The sequence below is a fragment of the Canis aureus genome, chromosome 8 (genome assembly GCF_053574225.1).
Source record: "Canis aureus isolate CA01 chromosome 8, VMU_Caureus_v.1.0, whole genome shotgun sequence".
Lineage (NCBI taxonomy): Eukaryota > Metazoa > Chordata > Mammalia > Carnivora > Canidae > Canis > Canis aureus.
The window spans coordinates 62,699,671-62,723,343 of NC_135618.1; the positions used below are offsets into that span (position 1 = coordinate 62,699,671).

General features: G+C 55.0%; 1 protein-coding gene across 10 annotated transcripts in view; it reads right to left on the reverse strand.

The window, feature by feature from the left end:
• Positions 1 to 23,673, reverse strand: part of MAD1L1 (mitotic arrest deficient 1 like 1) — a 346,832-nt gene that overhangs the window by 78,703 nt on the left and 244,456 nt on the right. For all 10 annotated transcript variants that reach the window (XM_077907541.1, XM_077907542.1, XM_077907543.1 and 7 more), the window contains one exon: positions 20,655 to 20,745. In XM_077907541.1, the coding sequence (XP_077763667.1) occupies positions 20,655 to 20,745 (91 nt within the window). The remainder of the gene's footprint in view (positions 1 to 20,654; positions 20,746 to 23,673) is intronic.

Genomic DNA, 23,673 nt, shown 5'->3' on the forward strand with positions numbered 1-23,673 from the left:
CTGGACAGCAAGGATCCTGTCATGAAGATGCCAAATCCACATGGGCAGGATGGAGAACCGCTGTTCCCTCCTAGGATCACAGGTTAACGAGTGGCCTGTTTTCTAGGGGGAGGTCTTCCCCTTGATGGGAACTGAAGGTACAGAAAACGTGTGCAAGGGGGTTTCAGGGGCCCAGCAGGGCTTAGCCAGATGAGAGCAGATAGGGAGGAACCCAAGCGGGGAAATTCTTACAGGCTGGATGAGGGTTTGATGAGTCGGATAAATGACTGTGATCCACAGGGTCAACTTGAGCAGTCTAGGGGTAGCGAGGCCTCCACCCCTGGTGTTTACCATGAGGATGGCTCTGTGGGGTGGGTGCCCAAGCCCATTAGGCTATAGCAAGTTATCTCCCCAGTTTGGGGATGAGCTACAAAAGCTCCTGCTCCACACAAGTCTGACCACAGAGAGCAGGATCATTACCTGCCCTGGACGGTGATCACTGGCCAGCCACTGTGTCCTAGCTGGGATGACCTCTGACCTGGCCCTCCCTGAGAAGCCCGGAAAGGCTGACTGAAGAGCGCAGTGACTAAGGCCATTGCCATGTGGGAACACAGATTCCCCCGTGGCCTGGACTTCACCTCAAGTGGGGCATCTGTGTCACAGGGAGGGCACCCGCAGGTACCTGCGGCCAGCGCCAGGGTGAATTTTGCTGCTGGCCATACCACTCACCACAGTCTTGAGGTGCCTCACCTGGGAAATATGGGTAACGCACCCCTCACAAACGTCGAGGACCGACAGAGTGACATATGTTGAAGTCCCCTGTAGACTTAAGTTCTGTGCTGATGTGAACTATTTCTTCAGTGTGGGGGGCAGTGGCTGAAGCACGTAAACACTGAGCAAAGGAGAGAGTAGGTCTCTGGGGCATCTCAGGAGAGAGGCCACCTGTGAGCTGATGTGGGGGCTGCAGCTGGACTCCCAGGGCGTAGGTGGGACTGGCCTCTGCCCATTCCCTCCATCCTGTGTGGAGCTGTGAAGACCTGGTGGGACAGATTGGGCCACATCCCTGACTCTGCTAGAGAATGACAGCCCAGGGAGCTGGGAGGCCTTGCTGAGAGGGCCTGGGGCATGGATGGGGGCTATTGCCCACACCCCCAGGTTCGTCCCTGCACTGTGACGGGTCTATAGAGGCTGGGGATGGCCCAGCACAGCCAGCCATCCACTGTCCAGCCTGCCCCCAGTACTGCTTGGCTGGGGAGGGGGGCAGGCAGCATGGAGCCTGCCAGCCCTGGGTCTTAGGGAGCAAGCACCCCAACCAGGCAGAAATCAGGCTGTGAGGATGTCACGTGCCCTGTGAGTGCAGCCTGTGGCAAATCAATCCTGGGCATCTGAGCCCACCTGGCTTCTTTCCTCTTCATGGTCAAACTGACAAGCGAGCCTGAAGGCATAGTCTGCTGGCGCCATTCTGACTATGCTCTGTTTCTGCCTGAGGATTAGCATCCAACGCTGGTGCTCCATTTCTGGGACCAATGCGAGGACATGACAGAAACGCACCCACGGGCATAACCGGCTCCTTCTTCCCACAGTTGGGGGCAGGTTGCTCCTCGGGAGGTGTTCCCAAGTGTGAAGATCCACTGTGGGCCTGGTCCCCTCTCCAGACAAGCAGCTGCAGCAGGAAGGTTCTGGATTGTGTCTGGGGCCCATTGCTCCCTGAATCCTCCCTGTGCAGCCCCCTCAGCCTGTAGGTGTGCACATCCAGCCTGCCCTCTTCTGACATACCAGAGACTGCATGCAGACACCGACAGAGCCTCCCTGGCTCTTCCAGCCTCCTGGTGGGTCCACCTGGTGATAGCTGGAGATAGTGTCCAGAGAAGAGTAGCACAGACTCACTCAGATGCCACAAGAACAAGGTGGCTGCTGTTTTAAGCCACTAAGCTTTGGGGGTGTTTGTAACAAAGCAACAGGGAACTGATGCTGCCTCTAGAGGAGGCTACGAGGGGAACAAGATGGGCAGCCTGGCCCCCATCAGGTGGGTGGCAGTCTCCTCGGAAGGCCCCGGGGCCATGTCTCTGGGATTCTGCCAAGGGGTTATGTTCCCACCTGGTCACCACAGTGACAGTGGGAGGACCCACAGCCAGTTGGGGCAAAGGCAGGTGCCAGCCCTAGGCGGGTAGCCCCAGGCCCTCCCACTGTTGTGGGGGTCAGGACCCACATCCTAGCACAAGGGACAAGGTGCTGCCCCACGCAGAAGCCCTGGGTCAAGGTGCAGGCCCTGCTCTGCCCGACTTGTGATCATGTTCCGTCCCTTACAAAACCCTCATTTTGGGGAAAGAGGTAGACAGCGGGTCAGGGGACAGAGGCCTGGGGCCCTGAGGCCTGAGGCAGGCGAGGCTCCTTCCCTTGGGCCAACTGGTCCCAGGAGAGGACTGGTGGGTCACTGTTATGTTTTCTGGAGATGGTTACTGTGTGGGCCAGCAATCCTTTTCTGCAAATGGGCAGAAAGTAAATACTTAGGTTTGTGGGCCACCCAGCCTCTGTTGCCACCATTGAACGGGGTCAAATACAGATATACGTAAACAGATGGGCATCACTAGGTTTGCCAAAACCAGCAGCCAGCTGAACCTAGCTCTGGTTTGCTGACCTTGGGTGGGAAGAATCTGAGGGGGAAAGTAGGAGGAGGAGAAGGAAGAGGAGGAGGAGGAGGAAGGTCCTCCCATGGGGATGAGCTGTGTGATGTGTGGCAGGCGGCACCAAGGCCAGTCTGGAAGCCAGCTTCCAGGGTGCCAGGTGCCAGGATGGAGGAGAAGTAGCCTAAGCCCCTTCCTGTCCCCAGCCCACTGAGCCAAGCCGAAGCACACGGAAAACAATGGTGAGCAGACAGCGCTGGCAGGGATGGAAGTTGGAAATAAGCATCCACGGACTGGAGGACAGCATGTGACAATGACCATGCCCCAGCTGGAGTACACGTGCCCTTCGTCTCCATCACCCCAATCCCAGCTGCTTCTAACATTCACATGGCATTGCAAGGGACTCTGAATAATCCTGAAAAGCCAGCAGTCCTGCAGAGGAGGATGGCAGGAAGACCCACCCACTCATACTACAAGGTGCTGGCGACCAAGGCAGAGTGGTCCTGGCCCTTGGACAGATGGTGAAGTCACCCAAGGAGACCCTTGCGTTGTGTCTACAGCCAAAGATTTTCTGCCAGGTGCCAAGACCACTCAGTAGGGAAGAGTCCTTTGGTATGCAGGGCTGGCATCATTGGACATCCACAGCAGAAGTGTGCAGCTGGACCCCTATCTCACACCATATGTAAAAATGGACTCAACCATGTAAGAGTATGAGCTAAAACTACAAGTCTCAGAAGAAAATGTGAGTGCAGGCCTCCAAGACACTGGATTCGGCCACACATTCTTGGATAGGATGCTAAAAACAAAGAAAAAAAGAAAATGTATAAAGCAAATGTCATCACAGTGAAAACCTTTGTGCTTCAAAGGATACCATCAAGAAGAGGGAAAGACAACAGGAGAATGGGAGAAAACATCTGTGAGTTGCACATCTAGTATACACTAGTACCCAGAACGGTGACTCGATAGTGACAAGACCCAGATAACAGATTCAAAGATAGGCAGGGATCTGGCTACACACTCCACCAAGGAAGAGACAAAAACTAGTAAGTCTGATAAGATGCCCAAAGCTGATGTCCTCACTCATCAGGGAAATGGAAACCAAAGTCCCCACCAGGTAACGAATGTTGGCATGGGCGGAGAGGACGAAGAGCCCCCGTGGACGGCTGGTGTGGACATAAAATGGTGCAGCCACCATGGTAAAGGCCTCCACCTCCATGAGAAATAAAATCTGTGCCCACGAAGAAACGTTCACAGCAGCATTATTCCTAACAGAGCAAAGGCGGAAAAAACTCAGACATCCATCGGCTGGTAAGTGAGTGAACAAATGTGAGGAGTCCACACAGTGGCACCCACAACAACACACATGGTCCCTGGACACATGACGCTCAGTAAGAGAAGCCCCCCACAGAGGAACACATACAACAGGAACCCCCAGACAGATGGCATGTTGACCGGTGGCTGCCACAGGGCAGGAGACAGAGGAGTGGCAGTGGAGGGCCTGGGACGGGTTTCTGAGCTGCTGAAAGTGGTATGCTATCAGTGAGTACAGCAAAACCACCAAATTGCTCTTCATTTTGAACAGCTTAAGTATGTAGTTTGTAAATTGTATTCCCATAAAGCTGTTTCAAAAAAGAAGAAAGGAAAGCGCTGGGATGGAGAGCTGGAACCCAGAAGGGAGAGCAGGTCTGGGCTGGGTAAGGGAACGTGTGCTGGGTGCGGTGCAGGCCCCATGGTGTGCCTGTTTCCTGTTGAGCCTGCCAGGAGGCCGCCCAACTTCCACGCCAGCCTGCAGCCAGCCAGAGGAGTGGGGGGAGCACCCCTCTCTGGCCGGGCATCCCTCAGCTGTCCAGCCAAGTCCGGACCCTGATGGCAGCAACCACAGGCTATCCATCCCCAGGGCCTCAGGATGCACCCCTGCCTGGCTGCCAGGCCGCAACACCTCAGCCTCCAGGGCACCTCCATGCCTCCGTGGCTGATCAGACACCCTTGAGTGATGCTCCCAGACCTCATGTTCTCATACCAGTTCCTGTGTACGGCCCCCCCCCCCGCCCAAGAGCTATGCTCTCAGGGCTCCTGCAGTCTCCACAGCTGCCCGGACGTGCTACCCCGAGACCCTACACACTGCCAGGCCCCCATCCTGAGGGCATAGCTCTGCTTTCTGGTTCTGCTGACTGCCCTCCCTAAAGAGATATCCAGCAGGAGCCAGGCCAGTCTGCTCAGGCCTGTTTCATCTGGGTCTTTGGCACACATCTGCTTGGGGTACCTGGCACATGCAGAACAGGGCTGAGACCGCATGGTGGGGCACAGGGCAGCCTGGGTCCTAGCAGAATTTTAGGAGTTGCTTCTTAGCCGCACTCCCCTGCTGCTCAACTGGCCAGGTGCTGGAGCATTCACAGTGAGACCTGGTCAGTCAGGAGGAAGCTGGGATGGGGGTGCACAGGCTGAGTACCTGAGATAAAGTGTCAATGCCTTGAGGCCTAGGCTTGCTGTAAGTGCCTACTACTTGGAACCTTCCACACTGGGCTCAGAAAGCCAAAGGCTGGAAGAGGTGAGGGGAAATGAAGCTGGCTGGTACAGGTGGGATCCCCCACTGGGAGTCTGTGTGGAATTGGGGAGCACAGAGACCAGGTGGCCAGGTGCTGTCTTCCCAGGGGCCAGAGTGGACTGGCTCCCATGGCAGCCACCCATAGGCCCAGCCAAACTAGACACGGGTACCGTGGTCATCCTAGGATATTATGCAGCCCCCATCCTTCTCTGCATCCCCCCACACCCTAACAGAGCACCCACTGGGCAGGTAGAGGCAGACCCACGTGTCAGGACCATGTGGCTGGGCAGCGTGCCCATAGGGCTCTGCCTGCTACACCGCCCCCTCTTGGTACAAGGAGGTCATCCTTCTGCTTCTATGTGGGCAGTGTGGTTTGTTGGACACCAGGGAGGCCCGGAGTGAGTTCCACAGATGCTCCCAGCAGGCGGGGGCCCCCTGAGGAAGGACAAGGCTTCATTGCGTCCCCCAGACCAGTGAAGGGAAGCCGGTGCCTCACCCACAGTGCCTGCTCCATAAGGACCCACTGAGAGGAGTCAGTGACCCCGCAGTGCCAAGAGCTGCTCCTGAGCTCCCTCCCCTCTTAGGGCTGCATGTATCGCACAACACGCCACGCCTTGTGTAACCACTTTGTTGCTGGCCTCTTGCCCAGGGGTGAGGGCAGGCTCCTGGGCGTGGCAGAGGAGTGCCTGTTGAATGGTCCTAATCACTAATATCTAAGCCAGGAGCTGTCCCCATGAGCAGGAACACCGTGCCATCGGGGGCTGGCACGTCTGATGTGCAGACAGAGCGGACAACTCTGCTGAAACCTGCTGCGAGGTGGTGGCTCTGAGGAAGAAAGGGTTAATGGCTGTAATCTACTAACAATTTGTCGCCTTGTTTGATTCACAGCTGAGACACTGGCGGTACTGACAAGAATCTCAAAAGGAAAAGTTTTGGGCTTCCTTAGACGTGATGCTGCAATTCCTAACCACACGTGCCTGTGTCACTCACAGCGGGAGCTGGTGCTTCTGCTGAAGAATGACCTAGTCGAGGCAAAAGATCAGGGCCAGGCATGGGGTGGCCAGAGCCACGGTGGGCATCTGCCCCCCATTTCTCGGAAGACCAGCAGTGCGTCAGATGAGGCTGGGCCACAGTGTGTGCCCCACTCGCCCCCCAGAGCCTGGAGACTCACGCCTCGGCTCCACAGCATGGATTCTCTTCTTTTGCCCTGACTCCATGCCAGCTTGGAAGAATGGCCGCTTCCCTCTGCATCCAGGCCCACTGCACCAGCGTCCTAATCCCACAGGGAGGGGGGTGGCCGGCAGCAGCTGTGGCCCATCTACCCTCAACCTGAGCTAGCCCTTTCCCATCTGCAGAAGAAAGAGGGGCAGGAGCCGCCATCCCTGAGGACTTTCTGGGCCAAGTGCTCACAAGCCTGCACAGGGAGCAAAACCCTGGAGCCGCTGCACGTGCTGCGGATGGCCAGGCGAGGAACCGGCTGCCCCTCGGCCCATGGCCGAGAGGAAGGGAGCCTGTCACCCGGGCCTGACGTGCATACCGAGAGGCCCTGCTGGAAGAAGTGGAGACGCAGGGAGAATTAAACAGCACAAATAGGTGCTGGTCCTCATGCATATTTATAAATCATTTGGCCTCAAAGCTCAATCAATATCTCTCCCAACTGAAGGAAGCACAGCTTGGGTAGGAGAGTGGAGGGCCGCAGGGGTACCCGCTGGGTCCCAGGTCAGGGCCAGGGCCAGACTTCCTAGATGGGGAACACAGCTCCCTTCCCTGGCTTCCCTGGCTTCTGCTGTTTGCTGAGCCTCAGCCTGTAGGATGTGTTCTGAGCAGGCCCAGGGCTGGTGCTCCCTTTGCTCAGGAGCTATGTGACCTTGGGCAGGTCCTTCAGGTGCTGGTCTTTCGTCCCTCTGCCTCATGGGCAGTGGGAGCAAGCCAGGTTCTCAATGAGTGCTTAGTGAGCTCCCAGGGATGCTCCCTGGCTCTGAGGCCTTGGGCAGGCCTTGTCCTCCAGAGTAGGACCTCATGGGATGCTGTACTAGCCACAGGTGAACAGTGTGGGAGCAGTAGCTGGGCTCACACAGAGCAGCACAGTCTGCCTGCCCCTGGCCCAACACGGCCAAGGCCTGGTCCCCATCTCCATTCCCCTTGTCCCCCAGGACAGAAGCTAGGCACTCAGCATTCCCTGTGGCCAAGGCTCCCTTGGAAAGCAAACACATGTATGTGACCTGCCACCTCTCAGCAGGCTGTCCTGATTGATGACAGGTGTTTGTGTGCACACTGTGTCCAGTGCCATGTGGCCAGCTCTGAAGGGACAACCCACTGCAGCCATGGAAGGACCTGGGTCACCGGTCTAAGGCCTTGTGGCTCCAGGAACACAGCAGAGGGAAGACAAAGCCTGGGGGAATAGGACCTGCCCAGGCCAGCGCACACCAGAAAGGCCCTTCTCACACCACTCTCTAGGTGACCACAATGCCCGCCTCCAACCCAGTGCCAAGAGAATGCAATAGGACAGGTTTATCCATCTACAAGCAAGTGACAAAGGTGAGTAAGGCAGGCTATGGATGTGGCTGGCCAGGGGAAGACCATGAGGGACAGTGGGGCTCAGAGGGAACCCTTGTCCAGCCAGACTGGATGCTGGTCTTCCTTGGATGTCACACCCAGAGGGAGGTCACCGTGCTAAATCTCGTGCCAGCCCCAGCTCAGAGACCACCCCATGGTGCTGGTCTGGAGCTCTGGCAGGGGGGTGTGAAGTTTCCAAGAAGCGGCAGGCAGGACTGGCAAGGAGGGCTCTGGTGGCCTTGGGCACTGGAGCAAGCTGCTACCTGAGGCTCCTAGCATCCAGGATGTGGGCCAAGACTGGGGTGGCTCCAGGGTTGCTCCAGGGGGAAGGGTAACATTGAGGGCATCACCACCGGCACATGAACACTTCCTTCCTCCTAGAGATGAGTGGCCAGATGAGGGGCCGAGTCACAGTGCCCAGCAGGGGTGTCCATCCCTCCCTCGTGCCCACACAACCAACAGCTTGGTCACAGGATTTAGAGGAAAGATGCTGCCATCCCAGGATGCAGGGATGGAGCTCCCGCAGCCCTGACCACAGAGGCCTGGCCTGGCTTGTTGGCTGGCCTCTCCTCTGGGTTCTAGGAGAAGCCCCAGGAGGTGGCACTTCCCTGTACTGGATCTGAGACGAAACCAAGTCATGCTCTCTCTGAGCCTCAGTTTGCTGGTCTACCAAATGGGGATGCTACTACTGCTCACTGACCCAAGTGTGCAGGGAGACATGTAAGCAGTCTTAAACCAAACCAGTTTTGCTGAGTACACAATTAGAGTCCACCAGGACTGCCGGCGTGAAAACCAGAGTCAATTCTGACAGGTATCACTCATGTCTGCCAGATGCAGCCCAGACCACCACTTCTCCAGAAGAGCCCTTGGGCTGTCAAAATGCCACGTGTCCAAGGGCCCAAAGCCTTCCCAGAGCCATTGGCAAACTGGGCAGGGGCAGAGGAGCAGTGGCACAGGACAGGGTCTCCCTGGTGGCCATCAGCACTGGCCTCATCCACTTTCCCTGTAAGGAGGCTCAGATGCCACAAGAATGTCAGAGCTGGAGGTCACATACTGGAATCCCTTCACACTTGGGACACCCATCTTGTACTACACATCCACACACTGTAGAGTGCTATGGGGTGTCCTCATGTTCTAGAGGGACTGCCCTTGTGGCCCTGCTCTTGTGCCTTCCCTGCCGCGGTTGTTTGTGTAGAAACAAATGCTGACAAAACCGCTCCCCTTCTGAATTTGGGTTTCTACCATGGGTACCCGCGACTCCTGTCAACTCAACAAAAGATGGAGAGGTTTAGTGGCTGGACCTTGGGAGGGGAGAGAAGAGAGTGCTGGTGAGTTCTGCACAAATATGACAGGGTCCCCACCAGACAGACCTGTGTCTGAGCTGGGCACCAGGCAGCAGACCTTCGTGTCCCGCTGGCCTGAAGCTCTGCCAGCTACCAGGCAAGCGCCCTGGACATTCCGAGGCTGTGCTGTGTGGAGCTGAGGACTACAACTCAGGTCAGGAGGGGGAACAGGGCCAGGAGAATGCAGACGGCAGAGGCCAGTCAGTGTGTCAACCCGTCTGTCTGCCATCCTCACCCTGCCACACAGGCCTCTGTGGCCTGCATGCTGTCCCTGACTTGAGGCTCTATTCAGCAAACAGAGGACAGTAAGCATGGCAATTACAGCACATGGCATCACCCTGACTTCCAGAGTCCTCCCAAGGGGGACTGGTCCTGAGAGGTTCGTGAGCAGTCTACAGGGAGGTAGGAAAGACAGTCTGTGTCAGGAGGGCTGGATGACGGCCATGCAGGCCCCCAGCCCGGTGCCCTCTGCCAGCACCCTTCTCCAGACCCTGGGCCCCTGCAGTCAGCTGCTGCCAAAAGGGGGCTGCCCTACAGGCCCCCCTCTTTGGGGGTAGTGGCATTGGCAAAATTCTGGGTGGAGAGCAGCAGATGTGGGTGAGTGGTCACTGACTATGATGGACCCTAGCTCAGCTGCCCAGTAGACAAGCCCACCTCATGCTCTGGTCCACAGGCTGGGCCCTCCCAAAGCTTCATCACATGAGGGCAGGGACATCGAAGAGGCCACGAGATGCCAGCCAGCCACCACCTGGGCACCCAGGCCTGTTTCCTGGGAGGACAGGGATGGACAGGCTTCCTTCTGCAGGCGCTCGTCCTGCAGGTCCAAAGGCTGCTGTTTCAGACACCCGTCCCCTTGCCATTCCACAACAATGTCACTGTGTAGGCGATCCAGGTTCCCACGTAGCTGGGCTGACGAACAGAAGCTCTTGAAGTCAGGCAGTGCTGGCTGCCCCGATCTTCCTATCACAGACAGCAAGCAGCAGCCACAGCTAAAATCCCGCCGCCTGAGCTGGTAAGAGCAGCAGAGGCAGGACAAGCGGGCAGGAGGCACGCTGGGCCTCTGAGGGCAAAGCAGCCCCAGCGCTCGCTGCCCTGGGCACTAAGCAGAGATGTCAGGCGTTCTGCTTCTCTGCTCAAGGGCCCTGAATCACACGTATTGGGAAATGCTAAACAAAGGCATTTGGGTTTTTTTCATTGTGGTAAAACATGCATAAAATAAAATTAGCCATCTTAACCATTCCTGTGTCCAGTTGAGGGCACCAAGTGCATTCCTGCTGCTGGGCTGCCGTCCCCCGATCTGGCTCCAGAACGTTCCGTCCCAGTAACACACTAACCCCACCTACTCCCCCAGCCCTGGCCCCACCATCTACTCTCTGTGTCTGTGGATCTGAGACCTCGTATGCGTGGGGTCCCCATGTGGGTCCTTCTGCATCTGGTTTGGTGTCTACAAGGCCCACCCATGTTGGAGCAGGTGCCAGAACTCCCTTTCTTTCTCACACTGAGTGATGCCCCGCTGTATGGACAGACCGCATGCTGTTGGCACTCACCCGTGATGGACCCCACTATGCTGCTGTGAACACGGGGTGTACGTGTCTGTTAGAGTCCCAGGAGCAGGACCGTGGGATCATGTGGTTAAACAAAGCAGCTTTTTAAAATCAGCTACAGCATCTGTTGTGGGGCATCAACAAGTACCCTCATGGGGTGGCTCTTCTAGAATTCAGCACGTTGTCTGTAAGCCACCTCCACAAGACTCCCTTCCTAGAAGAGGAATTATGTAACTTCTTTGTTGGGCTGCTGAGAGGCTCAACTTCAACATGCCTCCAATGCCATGCCATTTGTGGTCTGTTTCATCCTGGCATCGTGTTATTAGCAGCCAGGAATTCTTTGTACGGTCCTGGGATCTTATCTAAAGGAAACATATGTGATGGCACCTGGGTAGCTTGGTCGGTTGAGTGTCTGCCTTAGGCTCAGGTCATGATCTCAGGGTCCTGGGATAGGGTCCCATGTCAGGCTCCCTGCTCAGTGGGGAGCCTGCTTTTCCTCTCCTCCCTGCTCCTGCTCTCCCTCACTATCTCTGTCACTACCTCCATTTTCCTCTCTCAAATAAATAAATAAATAAATATTTTTAAAAAATAAAAAAGGGAATAAATGTGACTACAGAAAATAGTCAAGGTGATCCTCATGAACCAAAGAAGTTAAATTCTCCAAGCAACCTTGGAGAATTCTTCAAACTCTTCCAGAACCTTCCATGGAGAGTCCCAAGTACCCTGGGTCACTGGCATTCTTCCCTTAACTATTTCAGAACTTTCTGTGGAGAGTCCCAAAAATCCTGGAGGGCTGATGTTCCTTGTCCTCTGTGCCACAGGAGGAAACCACAAGCATGTGGTCCTGCCAGGTCCTTGAGTGGCTATTCCCCAAGTCCCTCCCAATGGTCTGCTCCCTTTTCTGCATGTCACCATCTGAATGCTTTCCTCAGGTATACACATGAGGAAAGTGTCTCCTCATGTCAGTGTCTCCCCTGGCTGCCTCAGCCTCTACTGTCCCCCACGTTAGAGCAGCTGAGCAAGGTGGGCAGGCTCACAGAGGGGCTGCCACCCCACACCCAGCAACCAGGCTGGCCAAATGACCTCCGCTCAGCCCACAGAGTCCACCCTTCCTTATGGCCAAGGTGGTTGTACTAGGAAGGTATGGGGCCTGGCCACACGTTCAGAAGGAATGAGAAGGAATAGGAAACACCAGCCCGATTCCAGCAGAGCCCCTGAGTCACAGGGAGGCCAGCCAGCGGATGGGGCTGACGAGGTGGAGGACCAAGTGGAGACACAGCAAGGAAACTAGCAAGGGGCTGGAACAGGCCGTATCTGAAGCCCCTTTGCACTGGGATTTCTGATAACTGCAACCCCAAACACCCTCACTCATAAAACGGGATTCTTGAAAGCATAACCCACTGGGCTGCCATCCTCCTCCCAAGCAGCCACATCTTCTATCACCACAAATGTTCCCAAAGAAAGCCTGTGGGGCAGGACACCTGAGTGGCTCAGCAGTTGGGCACCTGCCTTTGGCCCAGGGCGTGATCCTGGATTCCCGGTTCGAGTCCTACATTGGGCTCCTTGCATGGAGCCTGCTTCTCCCTCTGCCTGTCTCTCCCCGCCAACCCCCCCCTTCTCTCTGTGTCTCTCATGAATAAATAAATAAAATCTTAAAAAAACAAAACAAAAAGAAAGCCTGTGAGGCCAGAGATGCCCCAACACAGCAGGGGAGAGTCACGCACTCCCTGCTCTGCAGATAAGACCCTTGCTCCCTAAGTGCAGGTGCAAGCTGGCTGTGAACAGGCAAGAATGACAGCCGCCAAAGGAGAAAGGGTTTCTGTCACCAGGAGACACCCCCAAAGGCCCTCTCTGCAGTAATTCTCTCTCTGGTGGAGCAGAGGGGAGGGCAGACACCCATATGGAAAGCCCCTGTGCCACCCCCTCCCCCTGCCTCTGGAGCACCTGACTCCTGCCAGAGGGTGGGGCAGGCTGGCCCCAGGGCCCACAGTGCACCTTCCCTCCGTGGCAGGTGCCCAATCTCCCACCACAGGGACAGTGAGGGGTTTTTCTGAAGGTGGCCCCATTCCTGTGGACTGGCCAGAAGGTGCTGTAGATAAGGGAGGAGGAGAGTCTGCACAGGGCTCCACAGGGGCAGAGGCACTGAGGGTCCTCCTCCCAGCCACCTGGCCTGGCTCCAGGGCACAGGGGATGGCCTACCACCCAGGCCAACACCCAGCATGCCTGCCTATGCGAAGGACAGGGGCACGATCCCTACAGGGGCAGGAGCAGGAGAGCAGGCTCACCCATGGCACCAACCTCAGAGCCCCCATCTGGTGGGGGCCCAGACCTCCACCAGCATCGAAGGAACAGGAACAAGTTGGGACACAAAGCCAGGGTGCTGGCAGGATCGAACTGGGTACTGGCCTCATGGGGAAGAAGGTGACAGCCTATTAAAAGGGCCTGTGGTGGCCACCACCCACCGGGATGGAACTCTGGTGTGTGGGGTGGGGCCAGGTGTCCTGCTAGTCCTGGGACACTCACAAAGGACAGGAAGCTCAGGTCCTGCTTCTGGCTGTCCCACCTCTCTGGTCTTGGATATACCTGTATCCGGCATCAGGGCAACAGGTGTCTCCTGGCTCTGCCCCCGGGGCTCGGGGCTGCACGTGGCTGAGCAGGGCTCGGGACCCCTGGGCAGTGCTGAGACAAGGGTTCTACCTCCATCTGCCTACCTCACACTGCGGCTGCGAGACTCCAGGCCCACTCCAGGAAAAATTCAACTTGCCTACAGATGACACACATTATGTTTCATCACCCCCAACCTCTAGGCTTGTAGAGGGCTGGGTACCTGGCATGCTGGTCTACAAGCGTGGTGAGGAATGGGTGGAGGGGAAGAGGGGTCAGCATGCGGTTTGAGTGGTGAGGCTCCTGGGGCCACAGACGGCACTTATGCCCCTGCTCCCAGTCCAGCCAGCCCCGCACCGCAAGAGTCACAAGGTGGAAAGGCCCCGAGGAGTGGCTCCAGGGGCCCTTGGGGACACCGTGAAGCCCTGTGTGCACCCAGGGTGGGGTGGGGGTGTCTGAGGCCCTGCGGAGACGTCTGCTGGCACCGGCTCATGGGATGAGAAGGGGCTTATTATTCAAGACACATCATTCTCCTCATAAAAAAATCAAAAGAAATCAGTGCCTGTGGAAATGTCTCCACACAAGTGCACATCAGCAAGCTGGCTTTTTTTAGTCCTCGGCGTTAATAAACATGAGCAGCCAGGCGCCACATTGGGGAAAAGAGGCTTGGGCTCTTTCCTGAAGCGTCTTGTTTTACACGTCCGTCCGGGAGCGCGGGCCCAGGGCACATGCCTGCTTGCTCCCTCAGAGTGTGAAGGGGCACACGCAGCCGCCAGGAGGCAGGTCACAAACCTCCCAAGCAGAGCCCAGAGTCCGCATGTGCATACGCACCACAGTGACACTGAAGGACAGACCCCTAACCTGGAGAGAAATTTGACAAGAATGTACAAGATGACCACATATGTGTAAGGCATTCGAGTGGAGCAGAGAGAGGACCCCACAGATGCAGGCACAGCAGCTCCTGATGGCTCGCCTCTAGAGGTTTTCCCCATCTTCCATGAAACCTGCCAATTTCTACACTGGTTGGAAAAGCTAGATAAATTCGTTCCAGAGAGCACACATAGACAGGAGGTGCCAGGAAAATCCTACTGGAGAAGCTGGAAAAGTCACGGCGGTGGGAGGCCAGGACACATCAGCACAGGAAACCACCCAGACACAGCAACACGTGGGCATCATGGGCAGACAGGGAGGCGGCTCACACCAGTGAGGACAGGCTTTGCTGTAAGTGTCCAGGGGCTACCGGTGGGAGCCCATTAGGGAACAGGCTGATGACAAGCTTCATACCTTGTAAAACACCAGACCAAATCCAAATGTATCAGCCACAGATTTACATGTAAGAAACAAAACCAACCAGCACAGAGGAACTCCTGTACAATCTGAGCCAAAGAAATATGGATAAAGGCACCTATGTAAGAATGCAAAAAAGGCCTCAAGCAAAGTCAAAAGACAGACAATCTCCAGTGGAAAATATATTCACAACTTCAAACAAAAACACAACTCCTTGATATACAATCTCCAAGAAATCAACAGGACCAATAACCCATTTGAAAAAAAGGCCAAGGACATGAATGCATATGAACATACAAGGCCCCTTATATTCTCCTCACCCACGTGGAGAATAAAGGACAGACTCCCAGGTTGCGGGCGACGCCGTCCCACGCTGGGGGCAGCAGTTACAGACTGACCGCCATGAGGCTCCATCTGACAGCATCCACCAAAATAAGCGCAGGTACCCTTTGAGCCCATCATCTCCCTTCCAGAAGTGTATCCTACACACACTTGCACACACAGGACACACGCCAGAGCCATGTTTCTGGGCATAAAAGGGGAAGCCAATGACTGCGCGGCCATCAACAGGCAACCAGTTCATTAAGGTACGGCATATCACAGGGACACAGCACGTGGCCATAAGAAAACCAATGCGATGTCCCAGATGTTACATGATAAAACAAGGTGCAGAATGACTCGAAAACAGATCATCTTTTCAGTTAAAAGGCGGGGGGAGCCACTAAGAATTTGTTAGAAAACCATCAGTCAAAGAAGTTACTATAGGAGAGGAACCCCATCAAATGCTGTAGGTACCAATCCTCCCAACCACGGCAGGGCTCAGGGGCCAAGCCACTCACCCCTAGCTTCCTCCAGAGCCCACCCACGCTGCCTGCTGCTGCACCTGCCCGAGTGTGCCCCACTTGTTTATGCCCTGAGAGTGTGGGTTGGGAGCCAGGCCCGAGGTTGGCGTGTGCAGGTGACCCAGGCAAGGCCGCGGCCCACAGAACTTGTGGTCCAGACCACTGACCCACAAACAAGTCGTGGATGTGGCGTGAAGGCACTGCCTGAGCTGGCCCTGAGGGATGAACAGGGATGGTGGGCAGAGGTGGGGGTCTCCAGATAGCAAGTCATAGGAACGGGGGTATAGGCCATGGCCAGGGTTGCTGAGGGGAAAGCCAGCTGAGTGGTGGTGGGGCCCTGTGTTCATCACATGGGACCCCAAGCTGTCAGGGCAGGAACGGGAGCCAGTGGGGCAGAAAGCCTGGACCTCTGCTGGGGGGATAGAGGTGGCAGCATGTGAGGATCCTGGGACTCAGGGGACCTGAGACAGGTCACCAGCTTCTGTGACCTCAGGCTCCCTCATTGGCTTGTGGGGAAGGATGACCCCCTCTCCTCAGTGACTGTGAGGCCCTCGGTGTGTACAGTTGATGAGGAGTCTAACTGGGTGTTAGGGGAAGGGATAAGGTGTGTTTCTAGGGCAGCAGAGACCAATGCCCACCTGCCTCGGATCAGCTGTGGCCATTCCTGGCCATTGTTAGTCTACACCCTGCATTCCAGTCACCCTCTCTGGGGCTCACCCTACACCCAGGCATCTCCAGCATATGGCCTGTGGGGTCTGGCCCCTCCAGGAAGCAACGCCCAGATAGCACTGCTAAAGTGTGACTGCCAGTCAGGGGCATGACATGCCTGAGGGCGTGGTCAGTAGCCAGAGGGCCTACATGGGGACAGTCAGGGGCAAGAGGGTCCTGAGAAGCAGAGGTCAGGCCTGCCCTGGGCTATGGGCTCCCTGGCAGGTGAGGGCAGATCGGAGCAGGTGGGGGTAGGGAGGCAGAGGAGGTCTGTCCCCAGGGCCCAGGCCAGGCCAGGGGAACCTGCAGGTCAGTGGGGAGAGGGCAGTGTGGTGTGAAGACTGCAGGTCCCTCCCCGCTGCCCATACTCAGGAAGAGGGAAGGAGGTAGAGGCCGAGAGGGTCTGAGTAGACAGTGCTACTTGCCTGCTGACGCAAGGACGTCTCCACGGGCACTGTGAGCTTTCAGCTCACAGGCAACCCAGCAATTTTCTACCCACTCCATTTCCAAAAAAGATACTTATCGTAAATGTCACTGGGCTGCAGTCTGGTCCCTTTCCTGAGCGGCACTGCCGGCTGGCTCTGGGCAGCCCCCCACAGCCCGGGAAGCAGGCGCGCAGGAGGGCTGGGGGTGAGTGGGCCCTCCACCCACTGCTGACAGTCACCTGCCTGAATGAGCAGCGTGATCATGCACCACCGAGGGGCAGTGGGACGTGGGCTCAACTCCCAGAGATGAATTCTACTTGATTACATGCATGCTGAAGCATTTACAGAGAAGGGTGCAGATGTTTGCAATTTGCTTTAAAATGCATCAAAAAAACGTAAAAGCACTGATGGATGGCAGAGGGGTGGGCATCGTAGGGCCCCCCCAGTACAACGCTCATGCCAGGATGTGGGTGGTGGGCGAGTGGGTCTTCACTGTGGAATTCGTCTGGCTTTGCTGTACGTGTGAGAATGCTCACAAAGTGCTGGGGCAAGTCCAGTGGACCTGAGAGGGCACCAGAGCGCAAGCCAGCGGCCAGGCTATGCTCTGCATGCTCAAGTGTCCAGCCCGGGCCGGGGCTGCCATGCATCCGATCCCCTCTTGACTGCACCTCCGGAGCTTCGTGTGGCCCACTTGCTGTCACAGTCTCCAAATGTGGCCCATCAGAAACACAAATGTGGAAAAGCATGTTTGTTGTCATCAAGGTAAAGCACAGGACAGTGGTGTCACTACTGATAGTACTGGCTAGTGTGTGAGGCACCCGGCTAAGAGCTGTCACCACAGTTGCTAAAATGGCCTGACACTAGGGCCACAGGCATGAAGGCCACAGCAACCAGCCACGCTAGTGCCACCCACCAGGAAGAGGGACAAATCAGAGGTCAGGGCAAATGAGACAAGTCCTGCTGCCACTCGGCAATCATTCTTTTGGCTCTGGAAAACTGAGGCCAGTGGAGAGGTGTGAAGGGCAGAGGTGGGGTGGGGTGGGCGGGATCTAAGGCAGGAAGGAGCATGGGGCTCCAGCAGGGAGGGCCAGGCCATGGGTGCAGGCCTGGGTCCAGGGAGCACACCTTTTGCCACACAGCCACCAGCCTCTGGCTCCTGCAGCTACATGGGGAGCACAGAGCTCCCCCTGCCTCTGGGCCCAGACATCCCCGCAATTTGTTCTCCCAGTGCTGGAAAACTCTGAATGTGTCCAACCCCTTCTGCCTCTACAAAAGATGTCTGTGAACTACTACTCATGTGCTGGCTAACTGTGGGCCTCAGTTTCCCCATCTCTAAAGAGAGGCATGCAGGAGACAGCAGCAGCCCCCCTCCTGGGCTGGGGCACCGGGGGCCAGCCCCCCTCCCTACCTGGCAGGCCTACACACCACCCCGTTGAGGCACCCAGAGAGTGTGGAGCAGCAGGCACACACCGGGCTCGGGGCGGTAACTGGAGCTGTTTCCTCACCAACCAGCTGTGAACTAATTACAAGAAGTTCTAACTAGTGGCGCTCCCTCTCCAAGCATATGTTCCCAATTAAGTCAAACTGCAGCTGATTTTAATCAATCTTCCTTGAAGCGGCCCAACTTGAAGCTTCTCCTCAGAGGGAAGAGGGGAGAGAGGAGGATGTCTGCACAGGAATGCCCTGGAAGCACCGTGCTGGCACCAAGGCCCTGCCTGGCCGGCTGCGGCTGGATGGTGCTCCTCAGCTCAGCCCAGAGGAAGAGTGGGGCTCACCGGGCAGCAGGAGGGCATCACGTGTGCTCCTGTTGCTCCCTAGGCCCTGGCACAGCGGTGAAGAGGGGAGGTCTTTGCCCTCACAATGGAGAAGTCAGGAGGTGTCAAGAGATGGATGAGAGCCAAGTGTGCGCAGACGTGGCATTTCCACTCCCCAGGTGCCCCCCCACATGGGTGTTGTTATCCTTAAGTTAGAAAGGACCCACCGGGGAGTCAGACAGCAAAGCTCAACACACCTAAGGGACCAGACAGGGTTCCAGCTGAAGACCCCACACTGCCTTCCTGTTTCCATGCCTCCAAGCCACCTTCAGACCCATCTCGCTGCTGCCTGGACCTCAGCCAGACACAAGTTCTTCCTGTCCATGCTGTGTAACTGTCACGACCACTTATCTTGACCTGACTTGCCCCCTTCATTCCTGTCTGCCCTTGGGGGTCAGGGTTCCAGGGCAGAGCCCTTGCATTCCTGTGTCCTTAGCAGGGCCTGGCTCACAGGCGCTTTTCATGAGCTGGATGAGTGGATGGCGTTTGGGTCAGAAAGAACTGTTGCTGCCACAGCAAATGTCCAAACACCTTGGAACAGTCTGCTCAGCCCTGGGGTGCCACCCTCTGCTTGCCCACAGCACCACATAACAGGCCCGGGTTGGAGGGGAGCTGAGGCTGGGCACCTGGGAATGGCTGTTGGGCTATCAGCAACGCAGCCCCACGACCATGAGGACAATAGGCACAGCTCAGGAAACAGGAAACTGGACTCAAAGCCCAGCTCTGCCCCTCTTGCTGCGTGCTCTCAGCCAAACAACTGCCCCTCCCTGAGTGGACATTTCCTCATCAGGGAAACAGAGTAGCAGGACCTCCCGGAGAGGTCTGCAGAGCACAGCGACAACAGCGGCCAAGGCCGGTGCTAAACAGGACCTCTACGATGAACAGTCAGGAAGTGGGGATCTCTGGCACCCCAGCATCGCACCGATCCTTCTGAGACAAGCCCCACTCTAGGTGCAGAGAAGGCCCTCTTGGATTTGGGTGGGAAGCAAGAACATGGGGAGATGCTGTCATGGACCCCCCCTCAAGGCCAGGGATGGCACTGCTGCAGGATCAGCAAACGTCCCCAGGTCTGGCTGTAGGACACTCACTGGAGCAGAGGAGGCCATGGTGTGGCTAGCTAGAAGCCTCCACTGCCCACTCCTCTGTGCTTCAGCCCTACTACTCCCACCCCAAGACTGCAGCCAAGACTCAGGAGTATGATCATCATGCATACACCTCAGCCCCTAGCATGATGGACCCCTGGGCCCACACGCCCCACCCCCCTCAGCTGGGCTGTGGCACTCTGACCAGCTCTCCACCCCTCCCTCAGGTAAGGACATGGGCAACCACCTCGCCCATGGGCAGGAGCCCAGCCCCTTGGCCATGAGCAGCTCCAGAACTTGCTGCAAGGCCTCTGCCCCACCCGAGGGGCAGCATGGAACTCAAAGTATCTCTACCCAGGAACACTTGAGATGGGAAGAGCACCAGACGTCATATCTCCCAGGATGCTGGTGGTCAACATCCATTAGCAACAGTGCTCACCCGCACCTCACCTAAGTGACCCCTCTAAGAGCCACAGCAGGCTCCCTGGGAAAGGCCTGGAGGCCCAGAGGCAGGAAGAAAGGCAATGAAATATTTTAGCAGGACTCCCTGCACCCCAATCATCCACAGGGGGCCTGGGCAGCCATCAGCTCCAATGGCAGGCTGTGCCCTACTGAACACGAAGGAGACACCCGCCAACCCTGCTTTGACAGGGCCCCACTGATGGGCCGCGGGGGTCGATCTGCCAACAGCTCAGCTTTCCCTTCTGAGGACTGCGGCCCAATTAAACCAGTACAGGTCCTAGAGCTGAACACTGCCAGCCGCAGCTCACGGCACCTCACTTCATCAGAGTTGTCACTTCTCCCGTCTCCAAGAATCCATAATAAAAAAGAGATTTGATTTGCCTCTAATAGGTGTCAAGATAAAATCAATGGCCTGTCCAAAATCTGGGTAATCACAAACCTGCAGGTTTCTTGCCATGGAACAATTTAGACAGGAGGATAAAAATGAAAAACAAAGTAAAAGTAAAACAGTGTGAGTAGCAGTATGACTTCATGACTGCAGGCAGGTGGGGATGGGCCTGGAGACAAACCAAAACCAAGCAGAGAAGATCTGGTGAGGCTGCTCACCTACACCACTCATGGGCTATGGCCGGTGCAGGGACAGGGGAGACAAACTGACAGAACATGGGACTAGGGCCTTGGGCTGGTGATGTGCAGCCCAAAGGCAGGACATGCTCCCTACTGGGTAAAGATGGGACATCTGTAGGTGCAGAGAGAAGCCAGGAGGATAGGATGCGCCTGCAAGAAGAATGCAGAGTTCTGGGAGAAGCCTCCACCAATGGCCACCTGTGAGCACGTACCTGTAGGGTGAACCGTTCAAGCTGCATTTCCAGCGTCTTCTTGTCTTCTTCCAGACGACTGCGCTCCCCTTCCAGCTCCTCGATCTTCAACCTGCAGGAAGAGCCAGACCATCAGGACATACACCACAGATTACCCATCCATTTCAACAGGGAGGGCTTGGCAGGGGGTCTTCAATGGCCACAACTCGAGGCGGGCAGGGGAAACACTAGCCAGAGGCAGGACGGGGGGAGCCAGCACATGTCCTGTGCCTGTTGGTCCCAGGAGGTGTGACCACATGTTGTAGAGGACACAGAAGCACAGCCCAAAGAAATGTGGCTGGGGAGGGAAGCAGGCTCTGGGGGACCCTGCAGAGTCCCTCCTCCCTCACAGGCCCAGAGGCCATGCAAAGGCCAGTAGCTGACACAAGCGTGGGGCAGGCTTCAGCTTGCTGTAAGAAAGGGCCTATTTTTGTCTTCATTTCATTAATTTTTTGAAAGGCACTATACTCACGTGATTTAAAAACTAAAAAGGTGTCCAGGAAGCTGTGCTGGGCACGCACACAGGCTGAGGAGCAGGGCCTTTCTCACCAGCAGCCAGAATGGAAAACTCACATCTCATAGATTATTCAGGAAGGGCTGGGCTCAGGAGCATGAGATCATTATCTCTAGACTAGGCCTAGCAAATCACATAAGATCTAAAAGGACCAAACTCTTTCTAAGAAACCTAATTGCATCTCTGAAAAGGCTCAAGAAGATTTATATGAATACAAAAATATTCAGAATCCAACAAGCCAAAATTCAGTGTCTGCCAACTAATCAAGGCCTAGCAGAGGCATTAAAAGAAGTAGGAAAATATGACCCATAATGAGGAGAATACTCAATCAATTGAAACCTACCAAGAACAGCAGACAGTAAGCAGCATCCAAGGACATTAAAGCAGTTACTGAAAGTGTTGGGCCATGGAGCTATGATCCACTGTTAGGCAGCTCAGCACAGGGAAGTAGAGTGTGAGACACCCCCATTCCTGGAGAGGAAGCCCCAGCACCTAAGGTGACATTGGTCACCATTGGACGGGCTAATGATGGAGTGGACTCTGTAGGAGAAAAATTTACACACCTGAAGACTACAGGAAAAAAAAAATCCAACACACAAAACCATCCAAAATAAAAGAGAGAAGAGAAGGAATATTTAAGACTGAAAGATCGTCCCTGAGCTGTGGGTGACTTCACGGAGCATAACGTCCACATGAGCAGAGCACCCGAAGGAAAGGACAGGTGGGGACAGGAAGACAAAACACCATAGGAAAGTGCCAAATTTGATGAAAAGTATACACAGACCCAAGAAGCTTGACCCCAAGCACAAGATCCATAAAGACAAACAGCCACAGTGCTAGTGAGAAAGAGAAATCTTTGAAATACTGAAATAAAAAAAATACCAAGGTAGAATTCTATTCCCAGTGAAAATATTCACAAACAAAAGCAAAATAAAGGTGTTCTCAGGCAAACGAAACCTACAAGAACTCATCCCCAGCAGATCTGCTTCATGAAGAAGGTCAAGGGAAGCCCTTCCAGCAGCAGGACAGGGATACCACATGGAGACTTGGATCCACGCAAAGGAGTGAGGAGTAGTGGAGAGCATGGCTACGTGGGCAAACAGACAGTTTTCAATTTCATCTACATCTTCTAGGGATACTTAAATTACTAGCTTCTTTTTTTTTTTTTTAAGATTTATTTATTTATTTATTCAGAGAGAGCGAGAGAGAGGCAGAGACACAGGCAGAGGGAGAAGCAGGCTCCATGAAGCCACGAAGCCCGACGTGGGACTCGATCCCGGGTCTCCAGGGTCACACCCCAGGCTGCACTAAACTGCTGCACCACCGGGGCTGCCCAAATTACTAGCTTCTATTTGCAGTTGACATACAGTTGACAAACACTATCACACGAGTTTCTTGTGTACAACACCATGATTCCATAGATGTCACGAAATGCTCACCATGGTGTATTGTCACCACGTGTCACCACACAAAGTTACTACAGTGTCGCAGGCTCCACTCCCTGTGCTATATGTTAACCCCTGAGACCTACCTGTTTTATAAGGGCTGCTCTGTACCTCTTAACCCCTCCACCCTGCCTTCTGGTAGCCAGCACTTTGTTCTCTCATCTGTCTGTGTCTGTTTTGTTTCATTTGTTCACTCATTTTGTCTTTAAGACTCCATATTAGTAAAAGGATAAAGTATTTTTCTTTCTCTGACTTAGTTAACTGAGCATAATAGCCTCTAGGTCCATCCATGTTGTCATAAATGGTAAGATCTCATTTTTTATGGCTAAATAATATTCCATAGTGCATATGTGTGTGTGTGTGTATCTATAGATAGATAGATAGATACACACTGCATCTTCTAGACAAGATACAAAAGCAAATTACTATTTTTTTTGAAGAGACTGAATGTTTCAACAGAACTAACACAAGTGTACTGGGGTAGACCCAGGTAGAGGTATAAGTAAAATGTGTGACACACACAGCAGAAGCTTGAGGGGAAAATCAGATACACGGTGATGAGGCTGCATATGTGGGACGGTATAGCATCTCTTGGAGGAAGATTGAGATAAGTGAAAGATGTATACCATAACCCCCAAAACAACTCCTAAAATAACAAAGAGTGACAACTAATAAGTGAAGAAAGGAAACGAAATGATGAAACACACTCAATGAATTAGAAGCCAGAAAAACAGGAGAATAGGGAATGCAGAGGAAGAGATGGGACGAGGAGAAGAGAGTGAGACCCAGTTGTACCAGCCGCCACATGACACGGCCTACACACCCGCCTGAACACAGGCTATCAAAGTGGATAGAACAGAGACCCCCAACTATGCACTTACAAAACAGCTCTCTTGATATAAAGAGGCAAACCTACCTCAGACACTAACACGGGGAAGACCAACAGAGAAAGCTGGAGACATTGTTATTATCAAAGTGAATTTCAGAGCTAAGAATGGCATCCACAAGGCAAATTCATGATGACAAAGAAGGTCAACTATCC